This window comes from Taudactylus pleione, unplaced genomic scaffold (assembly GCF_031769625.1).
Source record: "Taudactylus pleione unplaced genomic scaffold, aTauple2 ptg001058l, whole genome shotgun sequence".
In the NCBI taxonomy this organism is placed as follows: Eukaryota; Metazoa; Chordata; class Amphibia; order Anura; family Myobatrachidae; genus Taudactylus; species Taudactylus pleione.
The window spans coordinates 593,176-613,283 of NW_028285459.1; the positions used below are offsets into that span (position 1 = coordinate 593,176).

Consider the following 20,108-nt stretch of genomic DNA (forward strand, 5'->3'; position numbering starts at 1 on the left):
TAATAGACCACAAAACTACTCAAAACGGGTGTAGAGCAGTGGCTTACGAACTTTTCCATCATTTAGTTGCCCCATATTACTTAAAAATTAAGGGCTGTATTCAATTTGAGGCAAAATGTCAGAATCAGCGATAATTTAATCGCCAATTACGTCATTTTTGCCTATTTTGATTATCCCCGTATTCAATTACATTGACTTTTCACCGGTGCGAAAAGTCAATGTAAAAAACCGGGGAGAAGTTTTCACCAGCCTTTTGCTGGCGAAAACAAGTGCAGAATTGGGATTTAGGGGTGCAGCCTTAAAAAAAAAAATAGCCTGCACCCCTGGGAATGTCCCCTAAAAAAGATGTGTCAAAAAATAAAAAAATAAATAAAAAAATGGGGACACCCCAAAAAATGACCTTTACATTTGGGGTGAAAAAAAAATAAAAAAAATAAAAATACAGAACACACTTATACAAAAGCCAAATTAAATCCAGAGGGGTAACCTTATATGAGGCAACTGTTTTCTTCATTGCCGAAGTAGCGGCAGATGCATTTTTGAAGAATTATTTTAAGTAATTTTAGGGACTTTAAAATATGCGAGCACCCATTTTCATGTACCCCAAATTTGATGGGGCTTTGATAAATATACTTAAGCAGCATAGACTCCAACTATGTTGGTACCTAAATAAAGTTTATTAAAATACAATTCTAAAAATGCCGACCATATGTACTATAACCGTAACCTTAAAGTGTTTTAAGAAAAAATGTAATATTACATCAATGTGATGTGTATAAAAAACGTGCTGTTAACAATTACAGTATGTGCTGATTAATGTATGGCAACACATATTTGCCAATGTGATGTAATGCCAACCCTTAACCACAAGATGGCATTTATATATACAGGTTGAGTCTCCCATATCCAAAATGCTTGGGACCAGGGGTATTTTGGATAACGGAATATTCCGTATTTTGGAATAATTGCATACCATAATGAGATATCTTGGGAATAGGACCCAAATATACACACAGAATGCATTTGTGTGTTATATACACCTTATACACACAGCCTGCAGGTCATTTTATACAATATTTTCAATATTTTGTGGCTCAAGCAAAGTTTGTGTACATAAATTAATTTCATGTATGTTTCATATACACCTTATACACACAGCCTGAAGGTAATTTTATACAATATGTTTAATAATTTGTACCTTAGACAAAGTTTGTGTACATTGAACCATCAAAAATCAAAGGTTTCATTATCTCAGTCATGCCAAAATTATTCCGTATTTCGGAATATTTGGATATGGGAAACTCAACCTGTATATGAAAAAATATAGTATCAAAAAGTGTCAGTGTGAATGAATAAAAATAGTGAAATAAACAACTGTGAAAAATATGTGGAAAAAAGGCAAAAGAATTTAAATGAAAAAGTGAAAAACTAGACATAATTATACTAGACATCTAAAATGTGAAGATATAAAGGAAAAATATTCAAGTATAAAATATGTTGTTTTTTTTTAAAAAAAAACAACAACTTGTGGACATATGCTCCACATAAGCTTACAAAACCAAAAATATTTTCATAATACATAAGACACATGAAGAAACTACCCTACAAAAATCTATTGATATATGCATCACTATTTATAAAAAAATCTACTGTACAGAATACCTGCCGATAATGTATTGCCTTTAATAAAGAAGGTGTGGCCATAATGTCCCTTAAATACTGAAAGCATGTATCTATTCTTATATAAGATATAGTAATATGATGTCAACTATCTGCCTCATAGATAGTGTTTTTGGTTACATAGAGTTGTTTAATATAGGACTGACATTAGCTTGTTTGACATTTCATATTCAACATGAATTGTAATATGATCATACTATTAGGCAACTTCAGGCAACTATACTATGTCTAGTATAATTATGTCTAGTTTTTAATTTTCTCATTTAAATTCTTTTGCCTTTTTTCCACATTTTTTCACAGTTGTTTATTTCACTTTTTATTCATTCACACTGACACTTTTTGATATATTTTTTCATATATATATATATATATATATATATATATATATATATATATATATATATATATATAAATGCCATCTTGTGGTTAAGGGTTGGCATTACGTCACATTGGCAAATATTTGTTGCCATACATTAATCAGCACATATTGTAATTGTTTACAGCACGTTTTTTATACACATCACATTGATGTAATATTACATTTTTTCTTAAAACACTTTAAGGTTACAGTTATAGTACATATGGTCGGCATTTTTAGAATTGTATTTTAATAAGAAAATTCATTTGGGTACCAACATAGTTGGAGTCTATGCGGCTTAAGTATATTTATCTTCAGTGTTTGTGTTATTAATGTTCTGTTATGTTTTCACTTGTTGGTTACAGGGTTACCATGACAACGCGTTGTCTGGTATGTCCCTGCTCTGTCATCCTGTGCGCCTGACTGCGTCACGGATGCGCCGGTCACCTGGTGTCCACCGGCACGTGTTGGAACTGGACTTCCGGGACCCGGGCTGGCGTGTAGGATGGGAGAAGACGTACGGTGGGGTAAGGTATTTAAGTTTGTTTTTTACAGTTGATATGCATTCTTGTTATCCTGATGAAGGGGTGAGAGGCCCCGAAACATCGATGTACTGTATGTATGATTGATTAAATCTACACGTCTTTAACTTGCTACCCAGACTCTGAGTGCCGCCTCCTGTGTACATTATATATATATATATATATATATATATATATATGTATGTATATCTCAAAATAACGCCGACACTCCACAAATAGATAAACTGTACATGCCTGGGTGCCCTCTGATGGTCCAAACAGGCCAGATATATATACAATAACAGCGGCACTCACAGGACTTGTAAACAAGACTCATATATATATATATATATATATATATATAAGCTTGCCACATCTTGCCCCTGGGATTTTTGCCCATTCCTCAAGGCAAAACTGCTCCAGCTCCTTCATGTTGGATGGTTTCTGCTTGTGAACAGCAATCTTCAAGTCTGACCACAGATTCTCAATTGGATTGAGATCTGGGCTTTGACTAGGCCATTCCAACACATTTAAATGTTTCCCCTTAAACCACTTGAGTGCTGCTTTAGCTGTATGCTCTGGGTCATTGTCCTGCTGGAAGGTGAACCTCCGTCCCAGTCTCAAATCACAGGCAGACAAACAGGTTTTTCTCAAGAATATCCCTGCATTTAGCACCATCCAGCTATCCTTCGACTCGACTCAGTTTTCCAGTCCTTGCTGCTGAAAAACATCCCAACAGCATGATGCTGCCTCCACGTTTCACTGTGGGGATGGTGTTCTTGGGGTAATGGGAGGTGTTGGGTTTGCGCCAGACATAGCGTTTTCCTTGGTGGACGAAAAGTTACATTTTAGTCTCATCTGACCAGAGCACCTTCCTCCATACATTTGGGGAGTCGCCCATGTGCCTTTTGGCAAACTCAAATCGTGTCTTCTTATTGTTATCACTAAGTAATTGCTTTTTTCTGGTCACTCTTCCATAAAGCCCAGCTCTATGGAGTGTATGGCTTACTGTGGTCACATGCAGATACACCAGTCTCTGCTGTGGAACTCAGTAGCTCCTTCAGGGTTACCTTTGGTCTCTGTGCTGCCTCTCTGATTAATGCCCTCCTTGCCCGGTCTGTGAGTTTTGTGGGCGGCCCTCTCTTGGCAGGTTTGTTGTGGTACCATGTTCTTTCCATTTGATGATGATGGATTTGATGGTGCTTTTGGTGGATCATCAAAGATTTTGATATTTTTTTTTAGAACTCAACCCAGAATTGTACTACTCAACAACTTTGTCCCTGACTTGTTGGAGAGCTCCTTGTTCTTCATGGTGTGATGCCTCTTGCTTAGTGGTGTTGCAGCCTCTGGCGCCTTTCAGAAGAAGGTGTGTTTATACTGACAGATCATGTGACACTTAGATTTCACACAGGTGGACCTCATTTCACTAATTATGTGAAGGTAATTGGTTCCACCAGAACTTATGAGGGGCTCCATAGCAAAGGGGGTGATTACATATGCACATGCCAATTTTCAGAATTTTATTTATAAAGATTCTTTTTTAAATATATTTTTCTCATTTTACTTCATCAAATTAGACTATTTTGTGCATATCCATCACAAAAATTCAGATTTAAAAAATAAATTACAGGTTGTAATGTAACAAAAAGGGAAAAAGCCAAGGGGGTGAATACCTTTGCAAGGCACTGTATATATTTTTATATATATATATATATATATATATATATATATATATATATATATATATATATATATATATATATATATAGAGAGAGATCCAATGCGATCGGCACTCCCTTTAATTCTGTAACGACCGTGGTGCCTGCCAGACCAATACATACTTCCATCCACATGTAGCGGCACTCGTCGGACACAATTTGAAACAGAAGAACGGAGACTGCAACTTCAACGTTTCGAGTTTATTCAACTCGTCATCAGGATGACGAGTTGAATAAACTCGAAACGTTGAAGTTGCAGTCTCCGTTCTTCTGTTTCAAATTGTGTCCGACGAGTGCCGCTACATGTGGATGGATGTATATATATATATATATATATATATATATATATATATCTACAGGGGTATAGAAAATCCTTCTATAGAAACAAATAGAAGACAGGGACAGAAGAGAAGGGAGGAAGTCACACAAAGTACTCCTATGCACTTAGCAACAAACTTGCTCACCGAATATTCAATGCAAAAAAAAAAAAGTGGCAAATATTGTTCTACAACCAAGCTCCAACAGGGGAGAGAAGAGCTTAATATAACCTGACTGCAGGAGTGAGGTTAAAATGGGAGGCAACTCCGGTGTCTCTTTCCGTAAAGCTGAATACCGGAAATTATGTAAAATGGACGCACAGCATTGAAGGGTGGGAGAATTTACAAATGGCAGGTGTCCTGCAGGAGGGGATGCACTAAGGGTTGGGGGGGAGGATCCAATAGTGAAGGCTAACCTCCTCAGTCTGACCAAAACCCCAGGAATATGGTCACCGTTAATAACAATGTCACATTGCCCTGGTGGTCTAGTTTGGGTGCAGAGACTACCTGACCCCCACTGTTAGTATAGCCTGTGGCCCTCTTCACCAGCGGTAACAGCTGCTCAACACGTGGCTCCCTGCAAGCAGGGAGCCTCCTTACCTGTCCCCAGTGTGTCCGGCTGCGGCTCCCTATCAGTGTGCTGGAGTCGGGCCGGGGTCACTGACCCAGTCAGTGCTCTGACAACCAGCACTGGGGATCAGTGGAGCGGAAGTGAGGACGCCCCTGAGACGCTGACTCACTGACTGCTCAGTAAATAAAAGAATAAATCGAAAAACGGGTTGGCTGGTTTAAACCAAATGACCACAGGAATGGCGGCGTAGCTCCTTAAAAAAAAAAAAGCGTACTACATAAGGATATCCCCCTGGTATTATTCCACATTAATGTTGCTTGTGGACTTCATTTGAGTGAGCTGAACAAATAGAGTAAATTCACATACAACAGAGAAATAGGGAGGGTGAACCAGATCAGAGAGGTATTAGATCTGCCTAGCATCAGCTAAGACTCCATAAACAATCCTATAGGACAGGAGAAAACCACAACTAACATTCTCAATCTTAAAGGGCGAACAACTTAAACACATTAAAGAGGCAATACACATAGAAACACCTCATGGTTTACTCTCCTTCATGTTTATTTCAATTCAAAACATTCAGCCCTAATGAGATGAGAGGAAGAAAGAAAGACTAAAGGCGGGTATCCATTACCCGATTAAACAGACCAATTGAACGATAACGACATCGATATCGTTAAATTGCTTATTTATCGGGCAGCTTAATGTCAAAAACGACCAGAGATGCGCACTCCCGCTAGTGGTTTTTGACATCTATCATCGCCCGAACATGCCGCTCAATCTGCCGATAACAGATTGGTCATGTTCGGGAATGAGCGTACACTGAACTACTGATCGTTCAGTGTAGGCACAGCACAGACTGTGAAATGACTGCACGATTACAATGTCGGAATCGTGCAGTCGTTTCACAGTCTGCTAGTGGATGTGCCACTTTATACACCTTTCACACTGCCAATCTGGGTCGCATCCAGGATTTTGTAGACGGCTCCACCCCGGGTGAGATCCCTTTCAGACTTGCGGACCGCCCCGGCCTATTGCCGGGTCGATGACGACGACGCCATCACCTGCTGAGCCGGGTTGAACCAGTGTTTAACCCTGCTCGTTACCTGGGTTGAAATGCTGGGCCACTCGGCCCGGGTTATTTCAATGGGGTCCTTTCACACAACACAATAACCCGGGTTGCTGCACAATTACGTGTAATAATCAGGGTTATTGCTAGCTGTATGAAAGGGGTATTAGTCTGGCTCTCTTCTGATGAGACAGAAATCCTAATAACTGTGGATTGTTAATGTTAGAAAGTATTATATGGTTGATCAAGGTTTCTAATTCATAGCACTGTTTCACAGTTTTAATATAATGAGTAGGATTCCATTTTTTTCCATTAAAACAATAATGCAAAAAAAATAAAAAAAAATTTAAAAAAATTGGTTCATTTGTTTTTTTTCCACCTTGAAAGAAAATAAATTGAGGCTGCTTAATAGCAGCCCCTTAAAACCATGACCACTCCTTGGCCACCAAACGAAAACTGGTCCCCCTAGTGTTGGAGCCAGGGTATAGGGGAGAGGGAGACTGTGCTGCTGGGTAAAAGAATGTAACCATTTGGTGCCCAGACTCCTCCTCAGCAGCCTATACCCAACGTGATCCCAGTATCCCCCATGGAGGAAAGAGAAATGTTATATTTGTACTTAAATTTAATTATTTTCTCAGAGTTACTTACATCTAAAAGCGGAGAAATGGAACTGGGACGTAATGGGGCATAATCATATAGGCAAAGTTCAAATTTACACAAATGTAGGCTATGAAAACCTGGACGTACAGATGCGTACTCATACATCTAGTGGCATATCCAATTGAGAGCACAATTTTCGCAGCAAGAAAATGAGAGCATATCATGCCCATTTCATTACCGCGGGTATGCACACTTGCGATATCTGTAGTATCCAATTAAAAAAAATACGTCATGTATCGTAATATGCCTGACACGAGTGAGCTGCCAGGCCCCGTGCAACTCTCCTAGCGCTGGTCACAATGTGAGAGAGAACTGTGCAGATTAATTTGATATGCGACACTTGTATATGTTTGTACGTCCAAGTCTGTATACGAAGCACAACGGAACTTTGCATTTAAAAAAGCTGCAGCATCTTAGCATTTCGTATATAGATTCAGTCTCGGTCGCTCACAGATATACAAGTGTCGCATATCAAATTCATCAGCACAGTCTCCTGGTGCGTCCTATTCGCATCACATTGCAAGTTAAATGCATTTCTAGCAGTGACACACGGGACCTGTCACACAAGAGGGGCTGCTTGGCTTGACTGCAGCAAGATTATATGAGGTCACCCCCTGCCCCTTACCCCTCTACCTACCCCTTCCTGTGACTATGGTATAGGTCACTGGTTGAATCCACATGTAGAATATGGGTGGACATTTCTCCAGAAGAACACACTCAGATTATACCTGGCATGAAATTCTATATTTTTCCTTCAAGTCCTGTAGTGATAAACATCGGACACCAAAGTAATGTTAGCTTGAGTAATGTTAGTCTAAAGGTGCCTACACACTTGGCGATGTGCTCACGATTTACGATTTCCTTTGAACTCTCCCCTGGCAGCTCCCAGGCAGTCCTACACATGATTTGGAGTAAAAAATGTCCAATCTGACTTAAGATCTATCGTGCATCCAGTGGATTTTGCCCCAGATTGGCAAATATGCCCTACAGCACAGCAGATCTGAAGATGCGATGTGCGACCAGCGGGGACGAGCATCGCATCGTTATTGTGATCTCACGATTTGGGCATTTTTTTACACGATCTGTCATTCCGATGTGTCGGAATCGGCCACATCGTGTATAAAATAAAATAAAAAAATCGGTAAGTGTGTAGGCACCTTAAGTTAATGTCACTGTCTGTGTATAGGTTTATAGGAATAAAAGTCAATCTATGGTGAAATTTAAGAATATGAGGAGTCAAAGACTGTGGAAATCTGTGTCTGGTCTTGGCTTTCTGACTATCAGATCCCATCATAGTGTCTTGTTAAAGATATGGGAAAAGTTGCAGATGTCTAACGGAGTAGGAAGATAATTAAACAGAATTGCAGTGGGATGTAAATACTGAATAATATTTACATTTCCTGTTCAATATCTGAAAAATAAAATTATAAGGGTTAGTAGCCATTTAACTTAATTAACACCTTTAAAAAGGTAGAAATATAAATTTATATCAGTAGTAATAAAGTTTACATACCCCAACAGTGAAGAGAAAAGGCTTGTAAAGTTGTTTAAGCATGTTGGTACGTATGGGGTAGACAGGTTCTGCCACAGATGGTGTAAAGCTACTTTTAACTGTCCCACTGCCATTCCGAACCTCAGATTCAACTCTTTCTGGCTTCTTTGAAACCCTTCTGAAACCACTCCTCTGTTCAATCAGAAGCCTAAATAATGTAAAAAGGCACAGAAATTAGCACAGACCACATGCCAATGAATAGAAGTTTAATTTTAATAAAGCCATTTAGTCAGAGAAAACCAAAAAAGGGGGGGTTCCCTAAAGACTGGGTTCGTAGATTTGCTCTCTGCTCTGTTGAACAACTGTGGAAAGACAGTAAAACATTGTTTTCCATTCACGCTATACGTGGGAGGAATGTTTATTCAAGGAGCGAATGTCCCAAAGCGGACAACCCCTTTTAATATTTCTAAAAAAAAGGGCTATCTTAAAACTAGCCTGCTACATGTACACCTCAGTTTAAAAAGGACCCATCCACTGGCTGCACACAATAGTTGCTTACAGTCCTCACACACTATTCCATTAGTTTTAACAGGACAAATGTATATGGTTTTGCATGGCCTCATGTTTCATCCACCGTTAATGTTTATTCTTTTGATCTACCAAAGCTAATTTTGAACAAGATTACTTTGGTCTTATATGGAACTATTTTATTAACATGTTGAAATAAAATATCTACAGTATGTGTCAATCAACTAGAAGAAAAAAAAAAAATGCAATCCTAGAATATTAAATAAAATAAAATTTGTCTCCTCTCGTGACTCCTCTTCCGCCCCACTTCCGCTTACAGTAGGTGTTCTCCAAGGTTCTGTTCTTGTTCCTCTCTAGGTGAACTCATCAGCTCCTTTGACCTCCAATATCATCTCTATGCTGAGGATACTCAGATATACCTTTCCTCCGCTGACCTTTTCTCCCTCTCCTCACTCGTATCTGCAACTGTCTCTTAGCCATCTCTTCTTGGTTGTCACAGCACTTTCTTAAACTTAATATGTCCAAGACTGAGCTGATCATCTTCCCACCCTCCCGTATCACCTCACTTCCCACAATTTAATTATCAATTGACGGCACAACTAGCTCCTCTACCCCCAAAGCGCTGTCTTGGCAGTTATCATGGACTCTTCCCTCTATTTCAAACCACAAATTTATCACCTCTCGCAGTTCTGCCATTTCCATCTCAAAAATAGATCCTCTCTCACCCAGGATGCTACTATGCTACTCAAACCCTTATGCTGGCCATACACATACGCGATTTCTGGACGATTCCACGATTTTCGACACACCGTACGATCAATCCTGTAGAAATTGTGCACTTTTTAACTTTAATACCATCCGATGAGCACCCCCGCAGCGCTTTTAATTGGATCATATGATCGGATGTGCAGCACATATTATCCATCGTAATCCTATGTTGATCGTGCCATGTTTTTCAGCATGCGATGCATCGTACGTCCGAGCCCTGTCACTTGTAATCCTGCTTCGACAAGTGTTCTCTTTTTACAGACTTCAGATATCCCCAGCAATCCGGACCTACACAGTGGAGAAGATAGTGTTGCGACTCGAAACCCCACCCCACCAATTTCCATAAAACAAAGGCAGAAAGCCAAAAATATTAATAAGGAAGAAGACCCACTATTTCGCCAGGCCAGAGAGGCCTTATTGAAACCACCGGATGAATAAGACAGCTTTGCGGCATATGTCAGTGCAGCGGTGCAAGGAATGGTCCAGGACCAAAGAATACAATTTGAAAGACTGATGTCTGACCTTATATTTAAAGCAAGGCAATGCTACAGCCCTTATTTTAATGTTTTCCTACTTTACTGTCATTTTACTTCGCTGATTTTATATTATTTGTGTGTTTAAATTTATATTGAATAAAAGTTATGTTTTAATATTATAGTATTCAATGACACATTAGTGCATTCCATTATATGGACTACTTTCTCTCCTTTTTTTGTTGTTTGCTTTTGTGTTATACCTTTTTTCTAACAATGTGATACACCTATCATCTATCTGTCATATTGAGCTGTGCGTTCTATTTGCCATATGCTGCTGTAACATTTATTGCTTCAATAAAAATAAGTTTAAAAAAAAAAAAATCCTTTATATGGTGCCACAAGTGTTCCACAACGCCTTACTACAGGGTTCGACAAATGTTGGGGGCCAGGTCGCCATGGCTACCAGAATTTGCTGCCTGGCTACTAGATTTTGCAGTGAGGGAGGAAGCAGATCCTCATCAGCTCCGGCGGAGATTTGTGCCTATAGTATTGCGTGTTCATATCATGCACAAGAGTGCATGTACTGAGTGTCACCTGCGGTGACTGCTGTGCCACTGTCCGTCCCGGCCAGCATTGACGACTCCTCTCCATCCTGGTCTGCTCTGATCTCTGCTGTCTGTCCCAGTTTATGCTGATCCTCCTGTACGTCCCGGCTGTCTACTGTCTCTTATCGCCGGCTGCATAGAGCTCTCCGGTAGTAGGGTCTATTCATGGCCCGGGATTGCAGGGGGGCTTCAGAGGGATAGTGGTGTGACCACGAGGGGAGGGGGTTTTTGTTGTACTTTTTGGCATAATTGTTTTATGTGAAATGTATTCCGTTATTACTGGAGGGTGGGGGGTGGAGCAGGGGAGCTGTGCAGAACAGTGAGGAGGCCTCCATTTTACTGTATCCATTCAACTGTGACCATTTTGTGGACTAGTATAGTATGTATAACAGTTGCATAACACAGAGCTTTGCTCCTCACTCCTGTAATTTTTTTTTGGGGGGGACGGTGGTCTGGCTCCTACACTTTCTTCCTGGATCCTAGAATTTAGAAAAATTAATCAAGCCCTGCCTTACAAATAAGTCAACAAGCAACAGGTGACTTAAAATACAATGAAGGACAAGGTCTATATACAATGCTGCATTAGTCATAACACTCAAATAAGCAACAGGGCATAAGTAACCAGGTGTTAGGCGCCCGAGTGAGGAGTAGATGATAGTATAAGGATTAGCACAAGAGGGTAGAGGCCCTGCTTGTGAGAGCTTGCATTGTAAAAGGACGGGCCAGCCAAACAGGTGTGACACAGATGGGGTAGACTGGGAAGAAGGAGAAACTAGCAGAGGGTTAGGATGAGAGCTGGAAGGCTTTGATGAAGTAGTGGGCCTTGGAGCCCGTTTGATTTGTAGAGAGGTGGAGAGTCTGATAGGCAGAGGGAGAGCATTCCAGAGGTAGGGAGCAGCATGGCCAAAATCTTGGAGGTGGGAGTGGGAGGAAGTAATCAGTTGGCATAAGAGGTGACATGCATTTGTTGAGCATAGAAGGCGGACGGGGGATTGAAGGGAGATGAGGTCAGAGATGTAAATGGGAGAAGAATGGGTGAGGGCTTTGTAAGTGAGTGTAAGAACCTTGAATTGGGATCTGAAGGGGAGCCAGTGGACCGGTTGTAGGAGAAGGGAGGCAGATGTAGAACCTTTTGGAGAGGAAGATGTGCTGAGCAGCAGCATTGAGGACAGATTGGAATGGGAAGCAGGTAAGCCATATAAGAGGAGGTTACAGTAGTCCAATCTGGAGATGACCAGTGTATATAAAAGGTGACCATACACTAGTGCGAGATCAAATTCATCATACTATTTCCCTTGAATTCCCCGGAGCTCCCCGGCAGACCTGACCAAATGATTTTGTGCTTTTTTTTCACACACGATTTACATGAAATCAGTCGTACGATCACGCGTCACTATATGACGGATTGTGATAGGGTTGATCATGCGCCTCACCCAAAAACATGCGATAGATTGGCCCCAAATTTAAATAGAGGGTTGTGCTTCACTGGGGGGGTGGGGGGGGATATAAAAAAAATGCCTGCCTCTTCAGCTCTGTGCACTCCTGTTTGATCTTTGAGGCTTGGTTTTTACCCTGCTGAACGCACCACATTGCTAGCTACTGTGCATTGCTTTGTATTGCCTGGTTTTACAAAGTGCTTCTTGCTCTATTTCCTGTGGTCTCTTTTCTGCTTTTTTTGTGGTGATGGATCCCTGCCGTTATAGAGCACTTCTGCCCTATGCTGTGGTCAAGCTGAGTGAGGAGAGGGAGAGGGCCCAGCATAGGAGGAGGATGAGGCCCTGCTGGACCAAGGATTGGATGCTGGAGAGGGAGAGTCAATCCTATATGCCCATGCTGATGGAGATGCGGTAGTCATCCGGATTGTTCTCCCTCAACTTCCTGCGAATGGATGACACCATCTTCCAGGAATTGCTGCATCTAGTGACCCCTTATATCCGGAAGCAGGACACCAAATTTCGGTTGGCCATCATGGCTGAGGAGAGGCTCGTGGCTACGCTGAGGTACCTGGCTACGGGACGCCCCTTTGAGGACCTAAAGTTTGGGACCTGCATCTCTGCTCAAGCTTTGGGATGCATTATACCGGAGACGTGCAAGGCTATCGTGAAGGTGCTAAGATAAAACACACACCACACTTTTTTTTTTATAGTCAAACCAGAGAAATGTATTGTTTTAACTTTCTATAGTTTGTTTGTTATGTGAAAAATTAAACACAAAAATAAGATTTATTTTGGGTTTTTGTGCAGTTTATGCTGCCAACATGGGCTATAAAATGTGTAAAACAAATACTTATGTGAAACTTTATTTGTATATATGTATGTATGTGTGTGTGTGTATATATATATATATATATTCTAAAATGTTAAAAGTATCACCAAGTTACCCAATCCCTGATAAGTATGGTGTGGCATGAGCTTTGGTGTTTGGGGCACAAATACATGCAGAAAGTGCAAAGTCAGTGGTGCCCTGCCCCACTGACATGCACTTCCAGCATGTGCTCCTAGCCGCCTGAGAGTCTGGGTCACAAACACCATGCTGCATTCAGCACCATACTTCTCAGGGAGTATGAAGCTTCATTAGTACCAAACAAGTTTGTAAAATAATTTGGGAAACACATAACAATTTATGATAAATCCTGATTGTTCTCACATGCTTTGCGTAATAGTGTGAAAAAATTGGGTGGTGAGGGTGTAGAAGTAGTTTGGTAGGAGGCGGCGGATGGAGTATCCTGCTCGGGGAGTAAAATGGTAGGAGGAGGTGGATGGGGGATGAGGTTGGTAGGAGGATGTGGGTGGGGGCTGAGTTGTTTGGAAAGAGGAGGTGGTTGGGGGAGCAGGAAGGCAGGAGGAGGTTGGTAGGAGGAGGTGGGTGGGGGCAGAGTTTGGAAGGTGGAGGTGGCTGGGGTATCAGGAGTGTAGGGTGGGTAGTTTGCCGTTGGTGGGTGGTTTGTTTGGGATGAATAGTAGGTGGGTGTTGCTGTGGTGAGTGTAGGGGGGGTTAGAACTACTTGCGGGGTAATAATGGTAGTGTCTGATGTAGCAGCATGCAGCACTCTTGCCGCAATCAGACCCCGTAGCCACGGTCAGCTATTAGCCGTTACTATTGCCGGCTAGTCTCTGCCTAAATGCTGTCAGTCACAACGTGCAGCACTAGTGCCGCGGTCAAACCCCCTTAACATCGGAGGTTAGTAGCGGCTTGTACATTCACAATTTAAGACACATTATAGTATATCAGTACTTTCTCAATTTAACTGGGCACAAATATTTATACTACAGCCTAACGCCGAAGCGCGTTTCGCTGTAGCTTTTTCAATAGATAAGCCGACTGTTACCTTTCCCGGGTTTTTTATACTTCAGTCCACCAATCAGTAACTGTCACTGATTTGAAAAAAGAGAAGAGGCAAATCTAATTGGTCTCAAATCATTCAACTTTGAAGACAATGTTTGGCAAAAGCCATAGATCTTATATAATAATATCTAACACTTCCTATTTATTATATATATATATAATATATACCACAATAATAAATCATACATAATAAATATTATATAATAAAAATTAATTATAACTATAAAAATAATCATAGATCTACCAGTGAATAATAAATTTTATATATTAATAATCATATTATTAATAATTAATATCTACAATATTCGTTTAATAACCATATTAACCCTAAATAGCCCATATTATTAAATAAATAACATTGTTGTTTTAATCCATAATCTAATTGTGTAAAATAAATATAAATTATAAATATATGTAGTGCCTAATATAAACCTATACATTAATCAAATAATGACTAGATAATAAATTAAATACCCATTATTATCCCTATATAATATATCAAATACCATAAATAAACAGTGTCTCAAAATATATAAATAACTATAGCATTTAATATTTGTGAATTAGTGTATACAATAATGTTAACAGTGATACATCTCAATTACATAAATAAATAAATATTACCATTATAAAATATCTAAAAACATAAAATATTTATACTTGTGTAATAATAAAGTAATTATTGACTACAGATTATGCCCAACAGTAAAGTATTATAATAAACAATAAAATCCTTCCTTATAATAAAGTGCATAACTAATACAATAAATTATATTATAATAAAACTTAACCTAAATTAATAAATAGTGTTAACGTAATATGTGGCATAAAGAGAATAATTTATATATAGGTAAAGTACATTTATATATAGGTAAATTTATATATAAGAGAAAAATTCATATTTTATAGAAACATGGAAAAGTTTATATTTTCATTAAAACCTTGGGGTGTCACACTATCCATTAGAAATATCAATCTAGCCTCTCTTTTAAGGAGTTCACAAGTAATGTCTCCCCCTCTTAGGCCCAACTGAATTTTCTCCATTCCAAATGCCTGCAATCCTTTACTTTTACCCTCATGAAACTTCAAAAAGTGTCTCGCCACACTTGTGAGGGTCTTCATTCTCCTCTCATCTTTCTGTGCATTATTGATGTTGTAGACATGTTCCATTAGTCTCTTGTTTAATTGTCTCTTAGTCATGCCCACATATATCTTATTACATGGGCAGGTCAAACAATATATGACCACAAAAGTGGAACAATAAAAATTTTTATTATGCACTTATTATCATATCTGTCTTTAAAATGGCTTTTCTTTACCATAAATTCACAGGCCTTGCAATGTCCACCCTTATAGGAACCGATGTTTTAGTCTTTTGATTTCTTTTTAGAACCAAAATGACTATGTGTCAAATGGTATTTCAAGTTTCTTGATCTCCTCCAGCTTATATCAATTTGGGGACCTAATATAGTCGCCAAATCTTTATCTGTTTTAAGAACATAAAAGTATTTCTGGAGAATATGCCTTAAATCTCTCCACTGTCTCTCCCATCATGCAGAGCGGTCCGGCGCGGGAGGATGCTGGACGGAGGAGCGGACGCCGGAGCGGGGAATAAGGTAAGTGGAATTTTTTTTTCTTCGTGTGTGTGTGTGTCTGTCGGGCACTGCTGGAAGGGGGGACAACTGGGGGCACTGCTGGAAGGGTGGAGGAGGGGGGGGGGGGACGACTACTACTACTAGGGGCACTATATCTATGTCTGTTATATATATATATATATATATATATATATATATACATACACATACACACATATATACATACTAGGGGTGTGCACCGGCCACTTTTCGTGTTTTGTGTTTTGGCTTTGGATCTGGATCTTTCTTCGTGTTTTGGATCTGGATTGGTTTTGCCAAAACCACCCTTCCGTGTTTTGGGTTCTTGGTTTTGTGTTTTGGATCTGTATTTTTTTTTTAAAAAGCATAAAAACAGCTAAAATCACAGAATTTGTTGGTTTCTCTGCTCCTATGCTATTATTAACCTCAATAACCTTAATTTCCACTCATTTCCAGTCTATTCTGAACACCTCACACCTCACAATAGTGTTTTCATGTCCAAAAGGTTGCACCGAGGTAGCTGGATGACTATGCTAAGCGACACGAGTGGGCGGCACAAACACGTGACCCATCTAGGAGTGACACTGCAGTGGCAGACAGGATGGCAGTTAGAAAAACTAGGCCCCAAACTGTACATAATGCAAAGAAAAAAAAGAAGTGCAAGATGGAATTGTCCTTGGGCCCTCCCACCCACCCTTATGTTGTATAAACAGGACATGCACACTTTAACAAATCAATCATTTCAGCGCCAGGGTCTGCCACACAACTGTGGCTGAAATGATTGGTTCGTTTGGGCCCCCACAAAACAAGCTGGCAATTAATGTGTCCCTGCACAAACTGGCTCTACGGAGGCAAGATGTCATCCTCATCCTCCTCATCCACCGATTCCTCACCCTCTTCAGTGTGTACATCCTCATCCTCACAAAGTATTAACTCGTCCCCACTTGAATCCACCACCACAGGTCCCTCTGTACCTTCTGGAGGCTGGTCTCCCTGGAAGAGCTGATAATTCATTTTGATGAACATCATCTTCTCCACATTCTGTGGAAGCAACCTCCTACGCCTTTCGCTGACAAGGTTCCCGGCTGCACTAAACACTCTTTCGGAGTACACACTGGAGGGGGGGCAACTCAGGTAAAATAGAGCCAGCTTGTACAGGGGCCTCCAAATTGCCTCTTTTTCCTGCCAGTACAGGTATGGACTGTCTGACATGCCTACTTGGATGCTGTCACCGATGTAATCCTCCACCATTCTGTCAATGGTGACAGTATCATATGCAGTGACAGTAGACATGTCAGAAATTGTTGCCAGGTCCTTCAGTCCGGACCAGATGTCCAAACTTGGTCCTGCCTGCCCTGCATCACCGCCAGCGGGTTGCTTAGGATACCTAAGTTTTTTCCTGGCAGCCCCAGTTGCGGGAGAAAATGAAGAAGGAGCCGTTGACGTGTCACGTTCCGCTTCAGCTGACAGTGTGTTCACCAGCAGGTCTTTGCACCTCTGCAGGCTTGTGTCGGCCGGAAAGAGAGACACCACATAGGCTTTAAACCTAGGATCAAGCACGGTGGCCAAAATGTAGTGGTCTGATTTCAACAGATTGACCACCCTGGAATCCTGGCAAAGCGAATGAAGGGCTTCATCCACAAGTCCCACATGCCGAGCGGAATCGCTCCGTCTTAGCTCCTCCTTCACTTTCTCCAGCTGCTTCTGCAAAAGCCTGATGAGGGGAATGACCTGACTCAAGCTGGCTGTGTCTGAACTGACTTCACGTGTGGCAAGTTTGAAGGGCTGGAGAACCTTGCACAACACGGAAATCATTCTCCACTGCGCTTGAGTCAGGTGCATACCCCCTCCTTTGCCTATGTCATAGGTGGATGTATAGGCTTGTATGGCCTTTTGCTGCTCCTCCATCCTCTGAAGCATATAGAGGGTTGAGTTCCACCGCGTCACAACCTCTTGCTTCAGGTGATGGCGGGGCAGGTTCAAGAGTGTTTGCTGGCGCTCCAGTCTTCGGCACGCAGTCGCTGAATGGCGAAAGTGGGCAGAAATTTTTCGGGCCACCCAAAGCGTCTCCTGCACGCCCCTGTCGCTTTTCAGAAAATTCTGCACCACCAAGTTTATTGTGTGAGCAAAACATGGGACGTGCTGGAATTTGCCCAGATGTAATGCCCGCACAATATTGGTGGCATTGTCAGATATCACAAATCCCCAGGAGAGTCTAAGTGGGGTAAGCCACTGGGCGATGATTTCCCTCAGTTTCTCTAAGAGGTTGTCGGCGGTGTGCCTCTTACTGAAACCGGTGATACACAGCGTAGCCTGCCTTGTAACGAGCTGGCGTTTCTGAGATGCTGCTACTGGTGACGCTGCTGCTGTTGCTGCGTAAGGTGATACATCTACCCAGTGGGCTGTCACAGTCATATAGTCCTTAGTCTGCCCTGTTCCACTTGTCCACATGTCCGTGGTTAAGTGGACATTGTGTACAACGGCATTTTTCAGGACACTGAGGACACTTTTTCTGACGTTTCTGTACAGTCTCGGTATCGCCTGCCTAGTGAAGTGGAATCTAGACGGGATTTGGAACCGGGGACACACTACCTCCATCAATTGTCTAAATCCCACTGCACTAATGGCGGATACCGGACGCACGTCTAACACCAACATAGCAGTCAAGGCCTCAGTTATACGTTTTGCTTCAGGATGACTGCTGTCGTACTTCATCCTCCTCGCTAAGGACTGTTGGAGGGTCAATTGTTTAGTAAAAGTAGTGGTGTTCCTACTTCCTCTCTGGGATGATGAACGACTCCCAGCAGCAGCAACAGCAGCAGCGGCAGCAGTAGGCGTAGCAATGCAGGATCCTCCAGAGGAATCCCGGATAGGAGAGTCAGTCATGCCAGTGACATGGCCTGCAGGACTACTTCCGATCCTGACTAAGGAGGAAATTGACGAGGAGGGAGTTGACGGTGTGGTTTGCAGGCGCTTGGATACAACAGGACAACGGGATTTAGGTGTCCCTGGACTGCTTACGGTCTTAGCCAAAGTTTCTGAACTTGACAGTAACTTTTTATGAACGCGCTGCAGGTGCCGGATAAGGGAGGATGTTCCTAGGTGGTTGACGTCCCTACCCCTACTTATTTCACCTTTACATATGGTACATATGGCAAGACAGTTGTTGTCTGGATTTGGATAGAAATATTGCCAGACCAAAGAGGTGGAATGTTTGGTCTTCTGCCCAGGCATGACCGTGATGGGCTTTTTCATCCCACGGACAACAACTGTCTCCCCCGGAGCCTGATTTAAACAAACCACATCACCATCAGAATCCTCCTCGCCAACTTCCTCCTCAGCGCCAGCTACACCAGTATCCTCATCCTGTTGTACTTCAACAGTGACATCTTCAATTTGCATATCAGCAAGTGGACTGTGGGTGCTCCTTTCAGCACTTGCAGGGGGCGTGCAAATGGTGGAAAGAGCCACCTCTTCCCGTCCAGTGCTGGGAAGGTCAGGCATCGCAACCACCACCACACTTGGACTCTCCTTGGGGATTTGTGATATCTTCTTAGAAAGCACAGTTCTTCGCTGAGCTTTTGCCAGCTTAACTCTTTTGATTTTTTTAGTGGGAGGAGGGCTTCCATCGTCATGTGAAGCTGAACCACTAGTCATGAACATACTAGGGATCGACCTTAGCCGTTCCTTGCCACTCCGTGTCGTAAATGGCATATTGGCAAGTTTACGTTTCTCTTCAGCTGATTTAAATGTCTTTTTCAAGGTCATTTTCCTGAACTTTGCCATTTGGGATTGTATGTGCCCTCTACTATGACATTGGGCATCGGCCTTGGCAGACGACGTTGATGGCATGTTATCGTCTATGTCATGACTAGTGGCAGCAGCTTCAGCACTAGGAGGAAGTGGTTCTTGATCTTTCTCTATTTTATTTTTATCGGAGAAAGTTTGGTCCTCCATTTATGTTATATCGATTTGATATATACGTGCGGCTAAACACAGAAAATAATTTTTTTTTTGGTTTGGACTGGAGTGTACTTTGTGGGTTACAGCACCCTTTAACGGTCAAGCCAGCCGGCCCTTTACTTATGACACAGGCGCACTCTTGGCACTACTTTGTTGATGCACGTGCGGCTACTGCGCACACAATTCACAAACACAGAAAATAATTTTTTTTTGGTTTGGACTGGAGTGTACTTTCGGGGGTTACAGCACCCTTAACGGTCAAGCCAGCCGGCCCTTTACTTATGACACAGGCGCACGCTTGGCACTACTTTGTTGATGCACGTGCGGCTACTGCGCACACAATTCACAAACACAGAAAATAATTTTTTTTTGGTTTGGACTGGAGTGTACTTTCGGGGGTTACAGCACCCTTTAACGGTCAAGC

General features: G+C 41.6%; 1 protein-coding gene across 2 annotated transcripts in view; it reads right to left on the reverse strand.

Annotated features, from left to right (window-relative positions):
* LOC148453944 (presenilin-associated rhomboid-like protein, mitochondrial) overlaps positions 1 to 20,108 on the reverse strand; it is a 98,169-nt gene that overhangs the window by 57,022 nt on the left and 21,039 nt on the right. For both annotated transcript variants that reach the window (XM_088461466.1, XM_088461465.1), the window contains exon 3: positions 8,408 to 8,594. In XM_088461466.1, the coding sequence (XP_088317592.1) occupies positions 8,408 to 8,594 (187 nt within the window). The remainder of the gene's footprint in view (positions 1 to 8,407; positions 8,595 to 20,108) is intronic.